The following is a 21,720-nucleotide window of genomic DNA, read 5'->3' as shown; positions in this document are numbered from 1 at the left end:
GGGTGAGTATCTCAAGTACAAGTAAAGGTTTAGTCCTGATGTAGTATTCTCGGACATGTGGAAATTTGTGTTATAATTGTTCAGACTGTTTAGTCTAGATTTCTTTAGGAATTGCCTCTCCTGCATTTTCAAAAGCTATGGTTAGGGTATTATTAGAAATTTGGATGTCAACATCTTTAGGAATAAAGAGAAACGTCTCAAAATGTCAGCTGGATACTTCATCACATATCCCGAAGACATTAAACAGCAGAACAAGCATTATAATATGAAGATCACTTATGCGGTCAGCATAACCTGTATCTGTCAAAACGCTGCTGTGCAGTAGAACATCTCATATATTTATCTATTAGGTTTCTTTATTCGGTTTTGGTATAGCATGGACCCTATAGCCATTGATATGTTCCTGTTAGTTGGAGCACAAAAAGAAAACCTTATTTTTTAAAATCTTTTTATTAGTGTGGTAGAACATTGAGATGTATACGTTTACACGATCAACATTAGTTACATCAGTTTTTGCAGTATACAAATCCGAAGTGAGAAAAGGAATGTGGGGGGAAAATAGAGTAAAGTGGGTAATAGAGCTATGTGATATGCTGTGAGGGTCGTCTAGACAGGAGGATTGGGCACAAGTGATCTTTTTTGGTCGGGTATAGACCTGTGGAGGTGTGCTGGTGTGTGTGGTCTGGCCGGGGAGAGGGCGGAGGGATGAGAGGGTGAGGAGGGGGAAGAGGAATACTCGTCTGCGGCATCTCAGTTATTGGTGAAGAGCATGGGAATTTGCCTGCTACTGTGTGGTACATTGGGGGGCGATGTGTCAGTACAGCGCTGTCCTGGATGTACAGGAGGGGGGGTAGTACTTCCTTTTGATAACGTGCAGCAGGCGTGCACCAACCTCCCTCCCCATCCCCAGTGACCTCCCCTCCGAGCCCGGTCCCACTCCGTGTAGTCCTCTCCATTTACAATATGGTGCTTAGTGGGGGCCTGCTCATTTTGGCTATATTACTTGGGTAATGAAATTGATATGTGGGGGTTGGGTTTGGTATATTTCCACAGGCCTCAGGGTCTGATTAGGTTGTGACTTTATGTGTGGTGATATTCTGGTGGTCAGGCATGGTCTCTTTATCAAGGTGGGCGGTGATCGTCCTTGGCTTCCAAGGATGCGACCAGGGCGTCCCATGTGTCTATCCCTTTGAGCTGTGATCCTCTGTCTTGAACTGAGTGTAATGTGTTTGTCTCCGCCCGGGCCCGCTGTAGCAGGTCCTTCAATAATTGTCGAGTGTCCGGCGCAGCTGGGGCCTTCCAACGCGTTGCTATTAGCCGCTTAAATAGGATAAAAAACAGCTCTATACATTTCTGTGTTTGTTTGTTCTTTTTTGGGCGGGGACGGATGCCCAGGAGACATGACGCAGGCGTGGGGAGAAGCGGGCGACCAACCAATTCAGCCGTCAAGGTGGTTACCTACTGCCAGGCGCGGGGGGCATTCCCAGGTCATATGAAAGAAGGTTGCTCTTGGCTCTCCGCATTGCAGGCATTCCTGATGAGACTGTGTGAAAATGTGCTGCAGATGGTGGGGGGAGAGATAGGTTTGGTGTAAGTAGTTGAACTGGGTAAAGCGGAACCTGGGGTTACGAGACACGGACCGGACCAGGTCCAGTGCCTTGTTCCAGTCACGTTGATCTATTGGGGTCGGTAGAGTGCTATCCCACCTTGCCTTTACTCCAGGCTGTGCAGCCTCCGATTTATTTAGGAGTAGTGTGTAGAGCTGTGAAATGCTGCGTTGCTCTCCCAAACCGGAGAGCAACTCATGTAGTATTGGTGAGGCTGGGGGTTCCCTGTCTCCGCATCTCCAGGTATGGCGCATGAGCTGCTGTAGGGCACAGTATGTCAAGAACCATCTTTTATCCACATTGTACCTCACAATTAGTTCTGTGAAGGGCAACAGTGTGCCGTCCGAATATATGTCCCCGATTACCTGGTCGCCTCTCTCAGGCCATTGTTGTATATTGTGCTGTTTAAACACTCTCAGGATCCCAGGGACCGATAAGAGAGCTATCTTGGGTGAGTATGGGGGAGTACGGTTCTTGTCTAATATATAACTGCCCCAGCTCCAATGTGCTGTTCGCATTAGAATGTTTTTCTGGACAGTCTGACTGCTGCCGTCAAGCAGCCATTCCAGAATGTTTGTGTGTCTGAGGGCAGCCTGTACTGATTAGGCTTCAGAGTTCGATGGGTCTTGTAGCCAGAGCCATGTCCACTGTACCTGTGCTGCTGCATAGTAAAACTCATAGTGTGGTGTTCCGAGCCCTCCTAGTTCTAAGGGGAGGTGCGTTCCTGCTAGAGCTGCGCGCTGACGGCCTCCGCCCCAAATTAACTGAGACTATTCAGTGCCGCGAAAAAATCACAGGGTGTTTGTATTGGTAAAGCCATGAAGTGGTAGAGCATACGTGGCAGTATTATAATTTTGGCTATTGCCACTCTTCCTATTGGTGAGAGCGGGAGCGATCCCCAAAAGGGTAGGTATCCTCTGATAGAGCGGAGTGCTCGTCCCAAGTTGCCCTCCCTCAAATCAGATGCTTCGTGATATATTTGTATGCCTAAGTATTTAAATGTTGTGTCCATGGTAGTGTGCATGTGGGGATGCTGAGCCGCCGTTCTACCGGTGTCAGCACCAGTGGGAATAGGCAAGATTTAGACCGATTGACCCGTAGGCCTGAGATATCCCCGAATTGATCTAGTAGTTGTAGCATATCTGGCAGTGATCTGTTGTGGTTACGTAGGTATATCAGCGTGTCGTCGGCATACAATGAAATAATCTGGAATCCCTCCCAACTTGGAATATCCCATTCCTGTGCCCGCACTCTGAATCGCGCGGTGATGGGTTCCATTGCCAATGCAAACAACAACAGAGACAATGGGCACCCTTGTCTCGTACCTATGCCTATTGGAAACTCCTCTGAGATAACCCTGCCCGTTTTAACTCTGGCGACGGGGTCTGTGTATAGTATTTCTATCCATTTCAGATAAGCTTTCCCAAACCCCAGACGGGATGGAGTCTCCAGCAGGTAGGGCCAGCCCAGCGTATCGAATGCCTTCTCGATGTCCAATGAGACTGCAACCCGGTCGTGACTGGATGGGGGTGTTTCATATATGGTTTTTAGTAGGCGCCTGATGTTCATAAATGTGTTGCGCCCTGGGATAAAGCCCGATTGGTCTTCATGGACCAGATACGGCATTAGTGGAAGTAGACGATTAGCTAGAATCTTGCCTATCAGTTTACAATCTAAATGTAGGAGAGAGAGTGGTCTATATGATCTTACATCTAGGGGGTCCCGTCCCGGCTTCGAGAGAACCACAATTATAGCCTTGCGCTGTGTCTTTGAGAGCCTGCCTCTCTCTAGCGCTTCATGTACCATTTCGACATAGGGCTGGATTAGTTGTCCCGAGCACGCTCGATAGTACTCAGATGGGAGGCTGTCACTGCCCAGAGCCTTACCCCCGCCAGTTGTTGCAGAGCAAGTTAAACCTCTGCTGCATTGATGTGCATGTCTAACATCTCCCGTTGTGTCTCCATAAGTCGAGCCAGGGGAAGTGCTCCGAAGAATACAGATAGATGTTCTGTGGGTGGAGGGGGTTGCGCTGTATATAGTTTGCTGTAATAATGTTGGAAAGCTGAGTTTATCCCTGATTGAGTGTTGATCATTGCTCCCGTATCAGATGCCATTGCTCCTATTGGCCTGTGTTGTTGTTCTCCATGTACCAGCCAGGCCAACAGTCTATCGGAGCGATCTTCCTCTGCGTGTGCTCTAGTTATGTAGTGGCGGTAGTCATAGTTGCCTAGGCATCTATCGGTCATGCCAATTTGTTTCTGAAGTGTGCGGAGGTCGCCTGGATACACCCCGCCCAACGCTGCGCTCGTCTCTGCCTGTCGGAGCTCGGACTCTGCCGTCTTCAAGTCTTCTAGTAGGGTGCACCTTGTCCCACCCGCCGCTGCCATGCATAATCCTCTAACGACAACTTTATGGGCATCCCACTCTACCGCGTGAGAGGTTGCTGTCCCGTGATTGAGCTTGAAGTACGTTGAGAGGTGCTCTGATAATTCGCTATGGAATGGGGGTCAAGCAATAAACTGTGATGTATACGGCAGGTTGGAATGCGTGTTCTAGTTTTATCCCAGGTAATGGAGCCCATCAGAGGGGAGTGATCCGATAGCATCTTAGCGAGATATGAGGTTCCCGTGAAGTTGCTGACCAGCGCCTCTGAGCAAAGAATCAAGTCAATGAGTGTGTGGAGGTGGTGTACCGGGAAGTAAAAGGAGTATACCCTGTTCAGGGGATTTAGTGTGCGCCATATGTCGGATAGTCCTAGCTCCAATATCCATGGGAAGATTTCCTGCACGTGGTCTCATTTTGAGGGGGGGGGGGTGATCTGTCAGCCAATATGTCGGGTACGCAGTTCCAGTCTCCTCCCCATAGAGATGCCTGGGAAGGCTCTTGGAACAGTCGGGTAGTAAGAGATAAGAGGAGTTCCCCATTCTTTACGTTAGGAGCATATATGCCGGTTATAACCAATGGTTTGCCGTCCAGTGAGCCCACTAGTTGCACATATCGGCCCTCCGGGTCTATTTTGTGCTGGTGTATCATGTAGGGTACCTCAGGGGCCATCCATATTAGCACCCCCCTAGCGTATGTGGAGGAAGTGGTGCCGTGGACGAGGCCACGCCATTTATTCGTTAGACTGCGCAGCTCTTCTGTGTTTAGGTGAGTTTCTTGAAGTATGGCGATGTGGACTTTGTGCCTTTTTAGGTATGTATATATTTTGTTGCATTTAGCAGTACTGGCCATGCCTTGCACATTCCAGGTCATTATGTTGTAGTTAGGCATCTTAGTATATTTCGGTTGAGGTGTGGATCCCTTTCCCTAGCTCAAGTGGTCTTCTAGTGCCCAGTGTTTCCCGATTTCCGGCTTTTGTCCTCCCCTAGTGACCCACAACGGAGTGTCTTTGCATAGTGTGATAGGAAGAGTAGAGAAAGAGAAAAGAAAAAGGGAATTGAAGAGGGGTAACGTAGATGCGATACATCTGGTGTCCGTGTGGCACAACTGGTGCTCCGTACGGTAACTGTTTTAACAAGGTCCTTCTGGAGCCCCCATGGGGTGTGGGGGGAAGCAAGTACCATGCGGTGCGGCTTCTCTGGGTGGGCCCGATCAGGTGTTTCTCTCCCTTTGGTGTGCCCCCGGCGACGCGCCCCTCACGCCTCCTTGAGACCCATTATGCGCACAGGAGAAATGCTCCCAGGACCAGAGGGGATCGGCAGCTCCCCGTTGCACCAATTAGATCTCTTTGCTATATCTGTCGCTTCACTCCGCAGTATAATGGACTAAAGATCATTTGCCGTGCGCGGCGTCAGCTCCGGGCCCAGTGCCATGGGAGAGGAAGAGCCACTGGATGGGTCTGCCTAGGGGCTGGTGCCCACCGTCTCCGGATCACAATATGTTTGGCGCGATGGTGATTTAAACAGATTGGCTTCCTGCAGTGCTCGTACCTGGCTTTCTGTTACTTGTGCTTGTGAGAAGTGTATTTTGGACTTAGGTTTCCTATGTCTGCGGGGTAGGGGTGTGATCCAGGTGTCCTGGTTAATGTTATCTTGCTTGAGCTAGGCCATGCCCTTGGAATGTAGCCATGTCCAGGCATCTTCAGGGGATGGAAAGATGTGGGTCTTGTCCCCATCCACTACACGGAGACGTGTGGGGAATAGTAGTGAGTAGGATAGGTTATTGTCCCGTAGAAGTTACTCTCGTGAAGGATGTTCTTTTGCGTTGTACTTCTGCTGTGTAGTCCGGGTACGCCGTGATCGATTCGTTGTCCAGCTTCATTGAACCTTGGGTCCTGAACTTTTGTAGGATCGTGTCTCTGTCTCTGAAGTTCAGCAGTCGTGCTATCAGTGGACGGGGAGGGGCTCCCGGACGCGGTGGGCCTCCTGGTATCCGATGTGCACGCTCCACCGCGAACATCGTGAGGCCGTGATTGACATGACATTGTCTAGAAGCTATTTTTCCAAGAATTGTTCAGCTTTGCGAGTTTCTATGCGCTCCAGGAAGCCCATGAATCTGATGTTGTTTCTTCAGGAGCGACCCTCCGGGTCCTCTGTTCTTTTCTGGAGTAGACTGATCTCTGTCTCCATTCGTTGCACCTGGTCGCGCAGTTCTTGTATTCCCTGTTGAACTGCTGAGAGCGTCCGCTTGTTGTTGCCTACTCTGTCTGCTAATTTCCGGTGGTCTCTCCTGAGGAGATTTACTTCAATCGCCACCGCGTCTATCTTCCCCTCCAGAGTAGTTTTTGTTTCCAGTAGTGCTTGCAATATTTTATCGAACTGCGCCGAGTGAGTTTGCAGTGTCAGGTTCATTTGTTGCAGTGTCGCGGCTTGTTTCCCCATAGAGCTCGCGGGGCCTGGTTCCTCTGTGTCCGCCATGGAGTGTGGCCTGGAGGGCTTAGGCTTGACTATGTTGGATGCGGGTCCTTGAATGCTGTGATAGGTCTGGTTCTTATGAACTTCCAAGGCAGTTTATGGTGAGGCGTGGGAGGGCAGACACCAGTGGTCGGTTTGCTTCCAGGTTTAACATGGGCGCCTGGAGGGGGAACGGCCGGTCTGTCCGCGGCCACAGGCCCAGGACTCAACGTATGTTGGATGCTTTGATGTTGTGGTGGGCAGGCTAAAGGGTGGACCAGGAGGCCGTTGCTCCGGAGATGCACGCACCGGCAGAACCGTCTTCCTACGTGCTTCCGCCAGGGGCGGGGACCACCAGCGCGCTCACCTGTATATGCACCAGTCGGCATCCACACGGCAGTCGCTGTATCGTTAGGACCTGTATCCACGTCGATGCACCCGTCTGTGGGGCGCGGTCCCCTCCTCTGTCCTCCCGTTAACGTGGGCTGCTGTTATGCCGCCGCCGGTCATTGTCGTCTGCTCCCTGTTGTGTGCTGCTCCCGTTCCCTGGGTCTGCTACTCCCCTGCCCACTACTGTGGGCAGTTAGGTTTCCGTCGAACTCTGTACCTCAGGCCCGAGCCGGAAGGAGACTTGGAGTCCCCCAGCGCAGTCTGCGCATGCCAAGGGCCCGGATCCGAGACGGCCGGAACACAACAGTTGGTGTGCTCCTCCCAACGAGCACTCCATGCTTTCAGGCCGTGGCTCCCCGTTCGATGGGCCCATGGACGGGGCCCGCTGTTAAGGTGTGTCGCCCTTGCATGCAGTTCATCCGCAGGCCAGGGGGCCCGCCTCAACGATCTGTCCCGCCGTAGCCGTGTTGGTCGCCTTTCTACTGCCCATTCAGGGCTAAATCGTGTCCGGACCAGCCTTGCCGCCAGGGCAACCCCCTGCGGGGCAGGTTTGCCTGGGCCGCCCTAGCCGGTGCGCCCAGGTCGTTCCTTCTGCTGCGACCACTGGCCCGATCGCCATAACCAAAGTAGGTTGCGCAGCCTATCGGGCAGTTCAAATCCTCCGCCCCCGGGTTCGGCCGTCTCCTTGTGCGCGCCTGCTTGCGCACCTGCACGGGCCCGCCACCCAGGCCGCTGTGATGCGCTGTGTTGCGATGTCGTTCGCCCGGCTTCACTGCCGTCTCCCTTTGCGGCATCGGCGGCCCGGCCTCCGGTCCCGCCGACGCTCGATCTCCCTCTCACTTGCGGGGGCCGCCGGTCGCACAGGCAGCTCTCCGATGCCCAGGCACCCACCCCGTGTGAGGGGGTCGCCCTGGACACGCCGGGATGAGGGATGGAGGATTATTTCTCGGGCCGCTTACGGAGATTCTTAAAAAGCGTCCGTGTGAACCGCCATCTTGGCCAGGCACCCAACAAATATTGTAACTTAATGCACATTTTTTATTTCTTCATCATCGTTCCTTTTGATTTGCTTGTTTTCACTCCTGTTGTACATTTATTCCTGCTTAAAACAATGCTCTGAATCTTTGAACTTGTAGATGGCTGGGTAGAAAATTTGTGCCTGGCTGAGATGCCAGAATTTTAAGTAATATATCAGTCTGGATCAGGAACACTGCAGTCACCCTTGTGCACTGTCTATATTGTCACAGTGTGCTTCCTTATTGCGATGTACACATTTGTTAGCTGAGGCACTTAGACAAGATGGTGACTTCTGGGAAGCCATTTTCTTCCTACACAGTCAGCTTACTACAAGAGTAGAATAATTTATGATGGTGATTGTACTTCTGATGATTTAGTGTGACATGCTTAAATCTTGTGAAAAAAATGTAGTGTTAAAGATATTTTTGTTTTTTGCAGTTTGATATAGATGGGCATATAGATTCTTTCCATCTATTCCTCTCACCAAGGCAGGTACACCTTCTGCTGGAGACGTTGGCAGCCATTGCTGGACCAGGTAAGTAAAAGTGTTCTGTCATAGATGTTATTAAAGGTGAATGTCAGTTCAATAAATGTTCTTGCACTTTTAGAGCACCTATCCTTTATGTTTGAATATGGTAGAAATCATAAATTCTTCCCATCTACAACAGACACAGGTCCAACAAAATAGTTAAACAACTAACCAATAGAATGAAAGTCACAGCAGTGAGGATATAACAGATAATTAATTAATAGCATCTTTTAAAAATAATACAGCCTTCAAAGTAATTCAGCTACTTCAAGAAGACATACAGTAGAGAGGAAAAAACATGCAGTAGCTCCAACCAAACAACAGAGCCATCTCCTCTCCTCCAAAGAGGCATTTACCACGCCTGCATCTATCAAGAGCAAATAATCACCAAACCACCGCCTTCAGGCCACAGAGAATTCTTCAGCTGGGTCCTGGCTGTCCAAAACGAGTTAACAGAGTGCACTTGAGGAAAAAGAAACTTCAGCCCTTCCCTCCCACAGTGTTCAACTCTGTTTGTTTGCATGGTCCATAGACTCCTTCAACCCCCCCCCCCCTCCCCCCCCCCCAACTCCCCTGCCGACAGCTGTCTTGTAATAGCCAAGTACCTCTGACTTTCTGAAGTAGCCATTTTCAAATCCAGGAAAAAAGCAAACTGCTTGGCTCCAGATTCATAGTTGTCCTCTGCACAGCTTCACATAGAATTCTGTCATTCATGCCTACTTGTTTGGGAGGCGATTCAGTCTCTTGTGATGTTTCATGAGTAAGCAGGACTCTTGTCATCTCCACCCAGGCCGGCAACACATCTTATGCTTCTGCATCTCTCCTAGTTTTCCGCATATGAGCCTCCTCTGCTCCCACCCACATAGTCATGTCAGATTTCTATGTCTCTTTGGTTAGGGCTCGTGGACTTAACCAATGGACAGCAATGCAGTGCTTTGCCACCGTGAGGCCCAATATAGCATAATGTCTACCAAGCTTTTTGTTCTTGCTCAACGAAAAAAAAACGAACAGGCGTTTCTCAATCGATTATTGTTTCTTTCAACCCGTGGCCTCCCGCAGCCGAGCGAGTATGTCTGTCCAGTAGACTTGTAATACAGGGCAGAACCACACCATATGTATAAAATCGGCGACATCAACAGAGCATTTCAGGCATCTCTGATCCCACTTGGGGTATATGACATCTAAGCATTTAGGGGAGAGGTATGCCATATGTATGTAATTGTATTGTATCTGCTTAAAGCGGGTGCAAACTTCCACTTCTTTCACAGCTGCGTGGACATTGGTCCAGTCCCTAGAGGTTAAGGGGCTCTTGTAAATTGTTGCCATGTGGTTTTGATGGGTAATGGTTGTGTTTTCATATCTGTGCATAGTCCCTGGTATAAGTGTGTTATTATCCTATGTCCCCCCGCCATTGCAAAAGTGTGACTAAGGTCTGAGTCAGTTTAGAGGCATCTGGGAATGAAGGCCATAGTTGTCTGGCGGTGGCTGCCACCTTTGCATGTTGGAGAAAGTGGCCACAACCCAGAATAAATGACTACTGCACTTCCTGCAACGTAATAAACCTTCCCGCTGGGTAAAATTCAGAGAGCATTATGCATCCTCCTTCTGGCCATTTGGCCTCTGTCATTGTGTGTGCTATTTGTGCAAAGGGGGAAAGATTTCAAATATCCATATCGGGGCGTAAGATGCCCTCTTAAGACCTGCCTAATGGCCTGCTCCCTGATTTTTCCCATGGGTAAACGTACATGGTCTGTTATTCCCTTGCATCAATAATTCCCCCAATTGGGCTCCCTCAAGTGTGTCCTCCAATAATGTTTGTTCCCAGTTCTGTTTCTCATCCAACCAATGTACGGCATGCAGCAACTGTGCGGCTAAGTAGTACCTTTCATAGTGGTAAATCTTATACCTCATGTGAATAGACTAGTTCAACTAAAGTATGAGCCATTACTGCAGAAGTGAAAATAAATGTAAAGAATTGCCATTGTATGCTAGTTGAACGTTTGGTAGTCACAATGTCAGTTCTCCATCAATCAATCATTTGTAGTGCATGGCACTATCATCCCTGGGGATATCTGAGCGCTGGGGTGCAAGGTCTCTGTCGAAGATCCAGGCCTTGAGTTTCTTCCTGAAGTTTGTTTGGGAGAGTGCTGTGCGGAGGTGGAGGGGCAAGTTGTTCCAGGCCATAGCGGCTATGTAGGAGAAGGAGCAGCCACCACTGCGGCTGCAACGTATTTGGTGTGTGTGTGTGTGTGTGTGTGTGTGAAGAGGAGCACAGGTGTCTGCCAGGTTTGTTAGAAGTTCAGTCAGTGGTTGATGTAGGCTGCTCCTTGGTCGTGTAGGGCCTTATAGGTGTGCGTCAGGATCTTGAACTGGCATCTCTTCTAAATTGGGAGCCAATGGGGGTTTCTGAAGTTGAGGGGTGATGTGGGCACGTTTGGGGTGGTCCTGGATGAGTTGCCGCATTTTGTATTGAGGAGTTGGGTGGAGATGCCAGAGCATAGTGCGTTGCAGTAGCTGAGGGGCTGGTAACAGGGGCATGGGTGACGGTTTTCCTGGTGTTGACAGGGATCCATTTCAAGATCCTGCGGAGAGTGTGGAAGCAGGAGAAGGCGACTGCATTGATGTGCCGCTTAATGGTCAATTCACTGTCAAGGATGATGCAGATGTTGCGTGCATGGTCTAAATGTGTGGGGTGGATCCGAGTTTGAATGGCCAGCAGCTGTGGTCCTAAGTGGGTGCGTTTCTGCCAAAGATTAGGTCTTCTGTTTTGTCGGAGTTGAGTTTCAGTTAGTTTGCTTTCATCCAGTTGGCCACTTTGGTCATGGCGTGACAGACGTTAGTCCTGGTGGTGGGCAGGTTTTTGATGAGTGAGAGGATGAGCTGGTTATGGTCCACGTAGGATGTAATGTTGAGACTGGGATCTGATGTTGTCTGCCAGGGGTGTCATGCAGATGTTGAACAGTGTAGGGCTGAGGGATGATCCTTGGAGGATGCCAAATGTGATGCCTTTGGGTTCAGAGGTGAAGGGAGGCAGTCTGATGCTCTGGGTACATCCTGTGTTCTGATGTCATCTGTGGCCCCAATGAAAAGCGTTCTCAGTGCTGTGCTTGGCTTGGAATCCTGATTGGGAGATGTCAAGCAGGTTGCTTTGCTCCAAGTATTCAGTGAGCTGTTGGTTGATGGCCTTCTCGAGTACTTTGGCGAGGTAGGGTAGCAGCGAGATCGGTTGTTCATTTTTTAGTTCGCTTTAGTCGGCGGATGGTTTCTTTAGGAGTGGGGTCTAATTTCTTCATGTTTCCATGTGTCTGTTGTGATGGAGGTGTTGAGGAAGTGGGTGAGTTCATTCCTCATGTGGTTGGTTCCAGGGTTGAAGTATTGCTGGGGGCATGGGTCAGAGTGTGCCCTGTTGTGGATGGATGACATGATGGCTGAGATGGATTGAGAGGTGAGCGGTGTAAGAAGTTGGTCTGATGTGTGGTGGACACCTGTGGTGCTTGCACTTTATACCAGGCCCAGGCAAGCCCTATTAGTTAGTGAAGCAGTGTCTAGGAAGCCAGGGCTCTTTAGTGGTAGCTATGGTGAGCAGGCAAGACTTATCTAGGAGGAGTGTAAATCACTTGCAGTGCCACAGTAGTCACACAGTAACTTATCTCACATGAAAGGAACCTCTCAGTGTTGAAAAAATAAAGGTACTTTATTACAGTAACACTGACCTAGATTGCTTGTAATCAGTCCCCCAACTGGAGGTAAGTACGCACTATATATACACACGGTTAGTATTGGGAATTAGCGTACAAAAATAACAAGCATTGGCAAGAAATAGCAGAAAATAGCTAGAACCTTATGGGGGGGGGGGCAAACCATATACTAAAATAGTAGAATGTGACGTTAGGTCCCCCACCTAAGGATGTGTAATAGTTAGGAGGGAGCTGGGAGAACTCATGACCCCAAGTGGTGAATACCTAGATATCCCCCAGCAACCAGGAGAGCAGAGGTAAGTTACCTGGTCTTCTCAAAGACTAACAAGGAGACTTGGAAAAGGAACTTTGCAAGGACAGGACCAGTCCAGTGGAACCTAATGGTGGATTCTGGTAGAAGAGAGCAAGAGAAGGGGACAGAGTCCAGTCCAAGCATGAGTGTCCAGGTGGGGCAGGAGCCACTATCCACCCTTTTGTGGATGAAGATCCAGGTCCATGGTGGATGATGAAGGCCAGGTGTGGAGCCCAGGAGCTGAAGAGGACTCCCTATGGTCATGCAGAAGCTGTTGCACGACGGTCACCGGGTCGCAGTCGGGTCAGTGGCCAGGAGGCCCACCAACAAGCCTTGGCAAATGCAAATCTGGGCAAAAGAGATTTTGCAGAGAAGAAAAGGACCATCAAGGTCCAGGAGACGCAGCTCTTGGAGGGGATTCCGGACTGGCCCTCCGCAGTCGAGAAAAGCCGTATCCCCCACAGGCAACCCACTAGCAGCAGGCACAGTAAGTTGCAGTGAAGCCCAGTCAGCACACATGGAGAGGAGTCCCACATCGCTGGAGCAGCAGAAGAGAGATTGTCCTTGCAAGGATGAAGTGCTGGAGGCCGGGGCTCCTTGGAGCCTAAAGATCCCTCAGAGGAGGAGCCAACAAGCCTTGGTTGCTGCAAGAGTCGTGGTGCACATGGATTCTGCCCACAAGGAGAGGCAAGGGCTCACTGTCTCCCAAGTTGGACAGAAGGCAGAGAGGAATAGGAGGACCACTTAGAACCACCACCTGTGTTGGAAGATCCACGCAGTTCCTGTGGAGAGCACATCCCAGCAGTCGGACTTCATTGCCTTAGGTGCCTGCGGATGCAGGAGTATGACTCCTTCACTCCAAGGGAGATTCCTTCTTTCTTCTTTGGTGCAGCTTGAAGTCATGCCAACCCCATAGGATTCACAGCTGTGGAAATGTTGCAATTGCTGGAAGGACATAGAGAAGCAATGCTGCAAGGTGAGGTAATCTTGCAAGTTGTACGTTTGTTTGGTTCCTGTGAAGTCCAGCAGTGGTTCCGGTGGCTAGGAGCAGAAGAGGTTGATGCAGAGGAGTCCTGGAGGAGTCTTGCATGCTGAGTCTGGGACTGCCTGCAAGGAAGTCCCTAAATAGCCCTCACAGGGGGCTTGGTCACTCTGCAGGGTGACCACCTATCAGTGGGGGTTAGTGACGCCAGTCGTCTGTCCTGACCAACCAGATGCTCCCAGGGGCCTCTGCACATCTTGTTTCCAAGATGGAGAATTAAGTGGTCACCTGGAGGAGTTCTGGGCACCACCCTTGGGGTGGTGATGGACACGGGAGTGGTCACTCCCCTTTCCTTTGTCCAGTTTCGTGCCAGAGCAGGGACCATGAGTCCCTGGACTGGTGCAAACCAGGTTATGCAAGGACGGCTCCAAATGTGCCCCCTAAAGCAATTGCCGGTGGCTTGGGGAGGCTACCCCTCCCCTGTGTAGTAACACCTATTTCCAAGGGAGAGAGGATGTTGTGTCACAGGAAATCCTTTGTTCTGCCTTCCCCTGCTTGAGCTGGTCAGACAGCAGGAGGGCAGAAACCTGTCTGAGCAGAGGCAGCAGCACGGGCTACCCGGAAAACCTCAGAAGACTAGTAGTAGCAATGCTGGTGTCCTCTAAGGAGCCCCAGAGTGCATGGAATCATACAACTAATATAGGCAACAGTATTTGGGGGTATGAATCCGACATGTTTGATACCAAATATGCCCAGGTTCGGAGTTAACATTATGCACCTGGACCACAGTTAGTGGCCTGTGGCCAGTACATGGGTAAAATGGCTTCCCCGTACTTACGAATTCCAGTGCATTGGACCTGGAGTTCGTAGGGGCACCTCTGCTCATGCAGGGGTGCCATCACACACAGAAACCTGCACCCTGCCCTTTCGGCTGAAAGGGCCTACGAAAGGGGTGACTTACAGTGACCTGGTGTAGTAACCAGCAGAGAATGGGTGCATGCACCTTTTCATGCAGGCTGAAATGGCAGGCCTGCAGACACAGTTTGAATGGGCTCCCATGGGTGGCATAATACATGCTGCAGCCCATAGGGGACCCCTGGTGTACCAATGCCCTGGGTACCTAGGTACCATATTCTACGGACTTACAGGGGTACTCCAGTATGCCAGTTGTAGGATGGAAAGGGTACTAGACCTACCAAATTTAGAGGAGAGAGCACTGTCACTGTGGTCCTTGTTAGCAGGATCCCAGTGAAAACAGTCTCAGCACACTGATAACAGGCAAAAAGTGGGGGTAACCATGCCAAAAAGAGTGACTTTCCTACAAGCGGTGTCCAGCTGGTGGTTATTCGTCTTGTGTGTGCTGGTTTTTCTGAGGCTGCTAAGGTTCTTTGGTAGCTCAGGGAAAGGAGGGTGTAGCAGTTGCTGTTGTGGCGCCCGGGGTGCAGGTCCCTGAACTCCTCGACAATGTAGCACAGGTGGGCGGAGGGCTGGGGTTCATGCTGCTGGGCATGATCCAGGTGTGGACGGAGCTCAGGCGGACCTACCTTTGGTGTGCATCCACTGCACAGCCGCATTGAGGCTTTCATTAAGTAGGTCCTGAGTGGAGGGAGGGGTGCTGGGTGGTTGATAGTGGGATGTGGGTGGAGGGAAAGGGTGAAAAGGTGGTGAGGGCAGGAGTAGAAGGTGGAAAGAGCCACAAATGCAGAGAATGCACAGTACAGGACAGGAAGGTGGGAAGGATTGCAGCAAAGAGGCAAAAAGTAGAGAGAGAGAGAGAGAGCAGAGCAAGGAAAAGCAGAAAACAGGAGAAAACAGGCAGCCATCAGGCAACAAGTAGAAGGAGAGCAGAGGGAGGAAAAGCAGAAAACGGTCAGAAAGTGGGCAGCAATGAGGCAAAAAGTATAGACAGAGTAGAGTGAGTAACAGCAGAAAGCGGGCAGCAATGTGGCAAAAAGTAGCGAGAGTAGAGCAAAGAAAAACAGAAGCAAGAAGAGAAGGTGTTAAAGCAAGCCACGGAGCAGCAGAAGGCACGGCGGCACACAGAGCTGAAAAGAATACCTGTTGGGGGAAAGATGGCACTGGGAACTGCTCAATGGGGTCACTCTGCGGCCCCCATTAAGTAGGTCCTGGGAGTAAGAAGGGGCGCTGGGTGGCAGGAGGTCAGAGGAGGGAAAAGATGGGAAGCGAGGCAGCGAGGGCATTAGTGGAAATAGGAACGTGGATTTTTAACATCTTTTTAATGTTAGGACTGATTCGGGTAAGCAGCAGCTCAGTGCTGCTGTTGAAAAGAGGGCTGCATCCAAAGGTCAGGAGAGGTGCATGTGGCCCCTGGGCTGTACTTTGAGTATCACTGGTCTATAACTTCAGGGATGATCCTATTCACATGCAGGCAGGAGGCAAGCCAATACAATAGTTTGCAGTTCTTGTCCCCCTTATCCGTACACTCTGTCTGTCAAGACGCTCCATATTCTCTGCCTCAAGTGACTGAAGACAAATCTCCTCATTCACCAGGCTCAGCTGCCAAGTTATCTCTCCCCAACAGTCAGCAGCAAGATGTGTTTCCAGTTGAAAGGCTCAGGCTTCCAAGCGAGCCAGTTGTTGGGAGTGATCTTGTTCCATTTTCCTATCTCAGCTCCTGCCATAGCCCCTAATTATAGCTTTTGCTGACTGCCCATAAGGTACCGGCTGAGCGAAACTAGCCCTTATTGGTTAGAAAGTAGGCCCTAAGTTCACACCCTATCTCTTGTGTATAGGATTCATCTTGGAGGTACCAGGCTTTGAGTCGTCATAAAGGGTGCAAGTCTCCCTAAGGGCGAGCCGAGGTGGAGAAGAAGAGGAGAATGATTTGATATTCTGCATGGAAAAATTTGGATCTGGGACACTCCACGGCTGTCTGGGGCTGGCATGAACAGGAGGTCTATGCAGGAATGGGTGTGATGCGCTGCAGAGGTGTGGGTGTATTGATGGCAGCAAGGATTCCAGATATGCCAGAAGTCACAAAGTCCTGGGGCGGAGGTCCAGGTCGAAAGGCATTGAGCACCGGCTCAGCGAGAGACAGAGGGGCTGTCGGTGGTATCCATATCAGGGGCAGGAAAGCATTAGTCACCTTCAACAGCGTCAGCCCCTCTGGAAAGGCATCCAGTGCCAGAGGGCACAACTAGACACATTCAAGGCTCACAGTGCTTCCCTCAATAGTTCCAATGAGAGCAAGTAAAATGGCTTTTGGGGGGAGGGGTTACAAGTCTCCTGAGTGACAGTCATGGGGATGAAACAGCGAAGTAGGAACGCCACCCATTGGGATCCCCGCGCAAAGCCAAAGTGGTAAACCCTGTCATAACCCTGGCACTCCAGTAATGTGTAGTGATTCCCCATCAGGTGGGTCTTCTGAAGTAGTAGGGCATCAGAGTGAAATCATTGCGAATATCTCAGGACCCTCTCTACACTTCATGACTTCATGCAGTCCAGAAGTCCGGTAACATTTCAGGACATCACCCTCAGGAGTCCCATGTCTGTGTGATTTCATTGTGGGCGATTCAGAGGGATAGAGAGTCTCCCGCCCTAGATCAAGGGGCATCAGGACATGGGTCCAGCATGGACATAGTACCCAGAGTACATTAGGAAAGTTGCAGCCTGAATGAATGCCTGAGTGTGATGTAAAACGTGAATCTAGAACTAGACAAACAAAATCTTCCCATCTGGAAGAGGAAAGAACACAATCCCAATTCCCCCAACATCTCCCTAGAAACAAAAACACAACACAACTTGGTGTCAGAAACAGAGTGGTGGACCTCTCCATAGTATAGTATCAAATACATCCATCAGGAAATGAGTTGAACAGTAGGCGGTTCAGGACAAGGCCCCTCCGCCTGCCACGGACAGAGAGTGTGGAAAGTCGTATCTGGGGGCTGTGTAATAAATCTATATCTCCCACCTGGTCAGCAGGATGAGAGGCTGCCTTGACAAAGTGGGAAGCCCACTGTGGTGGTAGGTAGGGAGGAGCACAAAGCAGCTGGTGGTGGGTTCTGCTTGTCAGGAGATGGAGAAATGGAGTCAGGCTTCCATCTTTGATTGCCTCTGCATGAGTGGGTGCGATGTCCCTTTGACTTTGCAGCAGCATCCATCATTGCTGTCCCAGGGGGGCACAGTGTTCTGGGGAGAGGAGTCTCCCGGCCGGCGAAGTGGTCTCTCCTCTGTAAGCCATGTTGAGGCTGCCTCAGGATTATTGAAAAGCTAAGTTTCATTTACATGTACCTCTCTAAGCCGGGCTAGAAAGAGCATTCTATAGAGAGGTTGAGCACTTGTAGTCTGGAAAGATGAGAACCCTTGCGTCACAACATCTAAGGTCTGTTCGAGAGCGGGCCTCTCTCAGAATGGTGACTCTGTCTTTGAAGTTGAGGATGCAGGCAATCATAGGTCTATGACGTGCCCCTGGAGGGGATTTAGGTGTCAGCGCTCTATGCGCTCTCTTGATCGCGAACCCAGGAAAAAGTAGTTCAGAAGGCATCCAGGATTTGAGGTGAGGAATTCTGCAGCCTGTGGCAGTCCGTACTCTCAGGTATCCCCACAAAGCACAAGCCTAAGCGGTTTTTACCATCTTTCGCTTGGTGGTGGAGTTTTGCTGTGTGGGAGAGGAGGCCAGAAACCTGAAATTTCAGGGTGGCAACATCGTCTTCCATTGTGGACAAGCGATTCTCTGCCTCAGTGATCATGTACATGGTGTTTTATGAATCCTGGCACAAGAGAGCCACCTCGATGCGCACCTCCCCAATTTTGGTTTCCACAGAGGCCTGGAAGTTGTGGATGACTTGTAGGATCGTAGCCAAGTCACTCTCTTCTGTCGGTAATTTATCCGTAACTGTATTCCCGACATGTCAGTGGCCTGTAGTATATGGGTCCATTCAGTTCTGAGAGGCTATTGGCCTGGTGGGTTTTTCCTTGTCAATGGCGTAGCAAGATAGGGCGTCGTACCAAGGCCTGTATTTTGGTGGCCGGACCCCTTTGGTGCACCTTCGGCCCTACAGGTACACAAGGAGCCCCTACTGATTCTCGGCTTGCGGATTTTGCCCCTTGTTGCCAGTCAGACCTCTTTGATCTGGTGCTGGATTCGAAGCAGTGCCTCCTACGAGACCATGACCTACCTCCACACCCACTCCAGTGCCATTGTTTCCGAAGCCCCAAGGCTTTGCAGGCCCCATCATTATACCCAACTCTGACAAAGAGCAGAATCAGCATTGTCTAACGCGAATCCAGCCCTGTCTGACGCCGACTCTGGCGCTGAACATTACCATGGCTTCTGAATTGGAGCCAGTGCAACTCGCAATTTGCACTCGCGAAACTGGATGTACAACAGTGTACTTTACACTGTTTGAGATTCCCAATGGGGCTGCAAATGACCTACCTCATGAAAGTTCATGAGGTAGGTCGCAATCTGCGACCCCATTGGGAATGGCTGCCCTCACAGGGATGGTGGCCTGCTGGAAACAGCAGACCACCATGTCTGTGACTGCTTTTAAATAAAGCAGTTTTTTTGTTGAAATGCAGCCCATTTTCTTAAAGGAAAACGAGATGCATTTCAAAATCAATAATGAAGTTTTTTTTTTCATTTTTTGAGAGCAGGCAGTGGTCCGTGGGACCAATGTCTGCTCTCAAAAGATTTCTTTTCATTTTTCAAGTCGCATACGGGACCATAAGTCATAATATTATTTTATTGGCTTGCATATCAAATATAATGAAACATAGACTGCTTTGCACTACATTAATGTTCGATATATTTTGGCGTTACCATTTAAATGCATGTGTCACTAGATAACAGGTAGCGCCATATTATTTAACAAAAGATCATGCTGCATGTCGCACAAAATGCAAAAATGTTTGAACATTAACAGATAGTGTTTTTAAAAAGGAAATCTCTTTCGCTGTTACGGTCTTGTTTTGCTTGTGTACTTCAGAGACCTCTAATAGGGTGTTGGCAAGTAAAGACAGAAGAAATCGGCCCATGCAGCAAGAGGATGAGTACCGCATTCAGAATGAGCTCAAACGTTATTTACGAAAAGATTCTTTGACTGGAGAAGCATCTCCTGAAAAGAGCTTTTATGAGACTGAAAACACTCGTACTGCCTCTAGCCATGGTAAGTTTACAGACGGTAATGAAATTTCAAATGTATAGTTCATTACACATTTACCGGAATGTTATTACTCATTATAAATTCAAATTGAGTTTGAAAAAAATATCTGAGCACTTGACCATATTACATCAACTTCCCAGCATCATTATGAACAAATTTCAAAATGTGTACAATGTCCATAGGGAACACTTGTTTTCCAGGAACCACTGTAGTATCTCAGGTATTTACGCAGTATTCATTTTAGTTTGAACACTGTTCTTCCTTTTGGACCCTTCTAGGGGTGGGATCATGAATTGTTAACTGAAAAACAGCACATGAAATGTGTACATCTCATTTTTAAATAGCATCTTCCAAGTGATTTAGAACGAAGTCTTCAGAAAAGAGATTTTGCTTAAAGAAATATATTTACCATATATATTAATTCATGACTTCTTAATTCAGTAAAATATGAACAGTTCAAATGTCTTTCAATATATGCATCTAATATATTCCATTTCCATATAATTTTTTGATTGTATTAATTTAATTGTGTTTTCCTCCTTTCAACAGATGAAGAGGTTTTCTTCTCGATGGCAGACATGGATATGTCTCATAGCCTTTCCTCACTCCCGCCACTTGGAGACCCTCCAACTGTGGATCTAGACCTTTCTTTAACTAGCACCTACACCAACACACCAACAGGATCACCTTTGGGTGCTACCCTGGTAGAGTATTTGTATTTCCTTAGGACCTTTGTTTCATCTAGTGATATTGTATTTTTCAACCGTTTATCATGTAAGATATTCTGTTCAAACACCCACCACTGAGGTCTGACTCAGTGGCCTATTTTTACTTATTTCATCATCATTCACCTACAACTAAAACCTTATTAAACTACACAGAGTTAATTTTTGTCATGGCGCTCCTGCAACGTCCATGAGTAATTACTTTGAAAACATACTTATGGTAAGCTCTGCTTATTGTTTTTTTAGGCTCAACCATCGTGGGGAGATTTCTTGGATCATCATAAACGAGAAGATCACACAGTGACAGGATTAAAATGTGCACCCTCCCGATTACACCATGCACAATTACGAAGAACATGTAAGTGGAGATTTATGCTAACATCTAGCTGTAACATAGTGCTTGCTAGTGCTGTCCTTTCTTAAAGTTCCAATTACATTGTTAAAATGCAATAACTGTATGTGAGATATTACGTGTTGCATTGTTCCATTTGCAGCACACTTGTAGTTTCTAATTTTCTCAAGAAAAATCTTAATATATTATATTACTAGTGAGTATACTGAATATTGAATGACTGAACTTGTTAAAATACTGTTTATGATAAGAAGTTGATTAGTTTCTTTTCTCTGCAACACCCATAAAAGGTTGAATTCATCTTGCTTTGTTATTGTAAGCCACAATGGGCCTCACACACTTATACCACAAGCACCTGGATAACCTTGTGGGTGATTAGCATACAATAATAATACAGATACCATAGAAAAAACATTGTAACAAAATCTTATTTGCCATTGAGGGTTGTTAGTTGTCAAGATAGGAACTTTAATTGAACACTTACTGTTTCATTTGGACGTTCTGAAAAACGAAAGTGGATAAGTTCCTGGAGGGCACATCACCATAGATTCTTGTGGGTGCCTAGTTTTCAAAACAAACTTGAAGTGATAGGGTTATTTGCTTGCTGGCTGAATTTAGGCCTAAATAGTGCTGGTTTCTACCACTGCCAATGTCTCTACTTCTCTGTCTTCTTACAGTCCTTCGATATGGTTGATGTTTTGGGCCTGCTATATACCCCCTTCACATGTAGGTAGCCTTCTAATTTTTTAAGTAGGAAACTTGTGCTGGTAAAAGTTTTGACTATTTTTTTCTTCTTCTGTAAGTGTGGAGCAAACACCATTAACAGTCAGCACTCCGCCGATTACCCTCCTCCACCACAACAAGCAATCACACAACTGGCATGTTGATTAATACATTTCCCACCCTGATACCTCCCGGTTCTCCTTAAATTTGAACCATCGACTTCTGTGGGACACACACAAGGCCAGATATTGCCATAAAGTAGTGTCATAATTGCCCTTCAATGTCGCTGTCTATTATAATTTTGAGCCCCAAATTGAGTCAAATAGATTCCCGCGAACCACTGTGCTAGTATTACTCCAATGTAGTCTAATCAGATATACAGGGAGTGCAGAATTATTAGGCAAATGAGTATTTTGACCACATCATCCTCTTTATGCATGTTGTC

At 48.6% G+C, this 21,720-nt stretch overlaps 1 protein-coding gene across 2 annotated transcripts in view; it reads left to right on the top strand.

Annotated features, from left to right (window-relative positions):
* The window catches only part of ATG2B (autophagy related 2B), an 860,766-nt gene that overhangs the window by 106,796 nt on the left and 732,250 nt on the right, over positions 1-21,720 (top strand). For both annotated transcript variants that reach the window (XM_069208269.1, XM_069208268.1), the window contains exons 7-10: positions 8,288-8,384; positions 19,299-19,478; positions 20,025-20,179; positions 20,447-20,558. In XM_069208269.1, the coding sequence (XP_069064370.1) occupies positions 8,288-8,384; positions 19,299-19,478; positions 20,025-20,179; positions 20,447-20,558 (544 nt within the window). The remainder of the gene's footprint in view (positions 1-8,287; positions 8,385-19,298; positions 19,479-20,024; positions 20,180-20,446; positions 20,559-21,720) is intronic.

The sequence above is a fragment of the Pleurodeles waltl genome, chromosome 9 (assembly GCF_031143425.1).
Source record: "Pleurodeles waltl isolate 20211129_DDA chromosome 9, aPleWal1.hap1.20221129, whole genome shotgun sequence".
Taxonomy (NCBI): domain Eukaryota; kingdom Metazoa; phylum Chordata; class Amphibia; order Caudata; family Salamandridae; genus Pleurodeles; species Pleurodeles waltl.
This window is presented reverse-complemented; position numbering and strand designations above follow the sequence as displayed.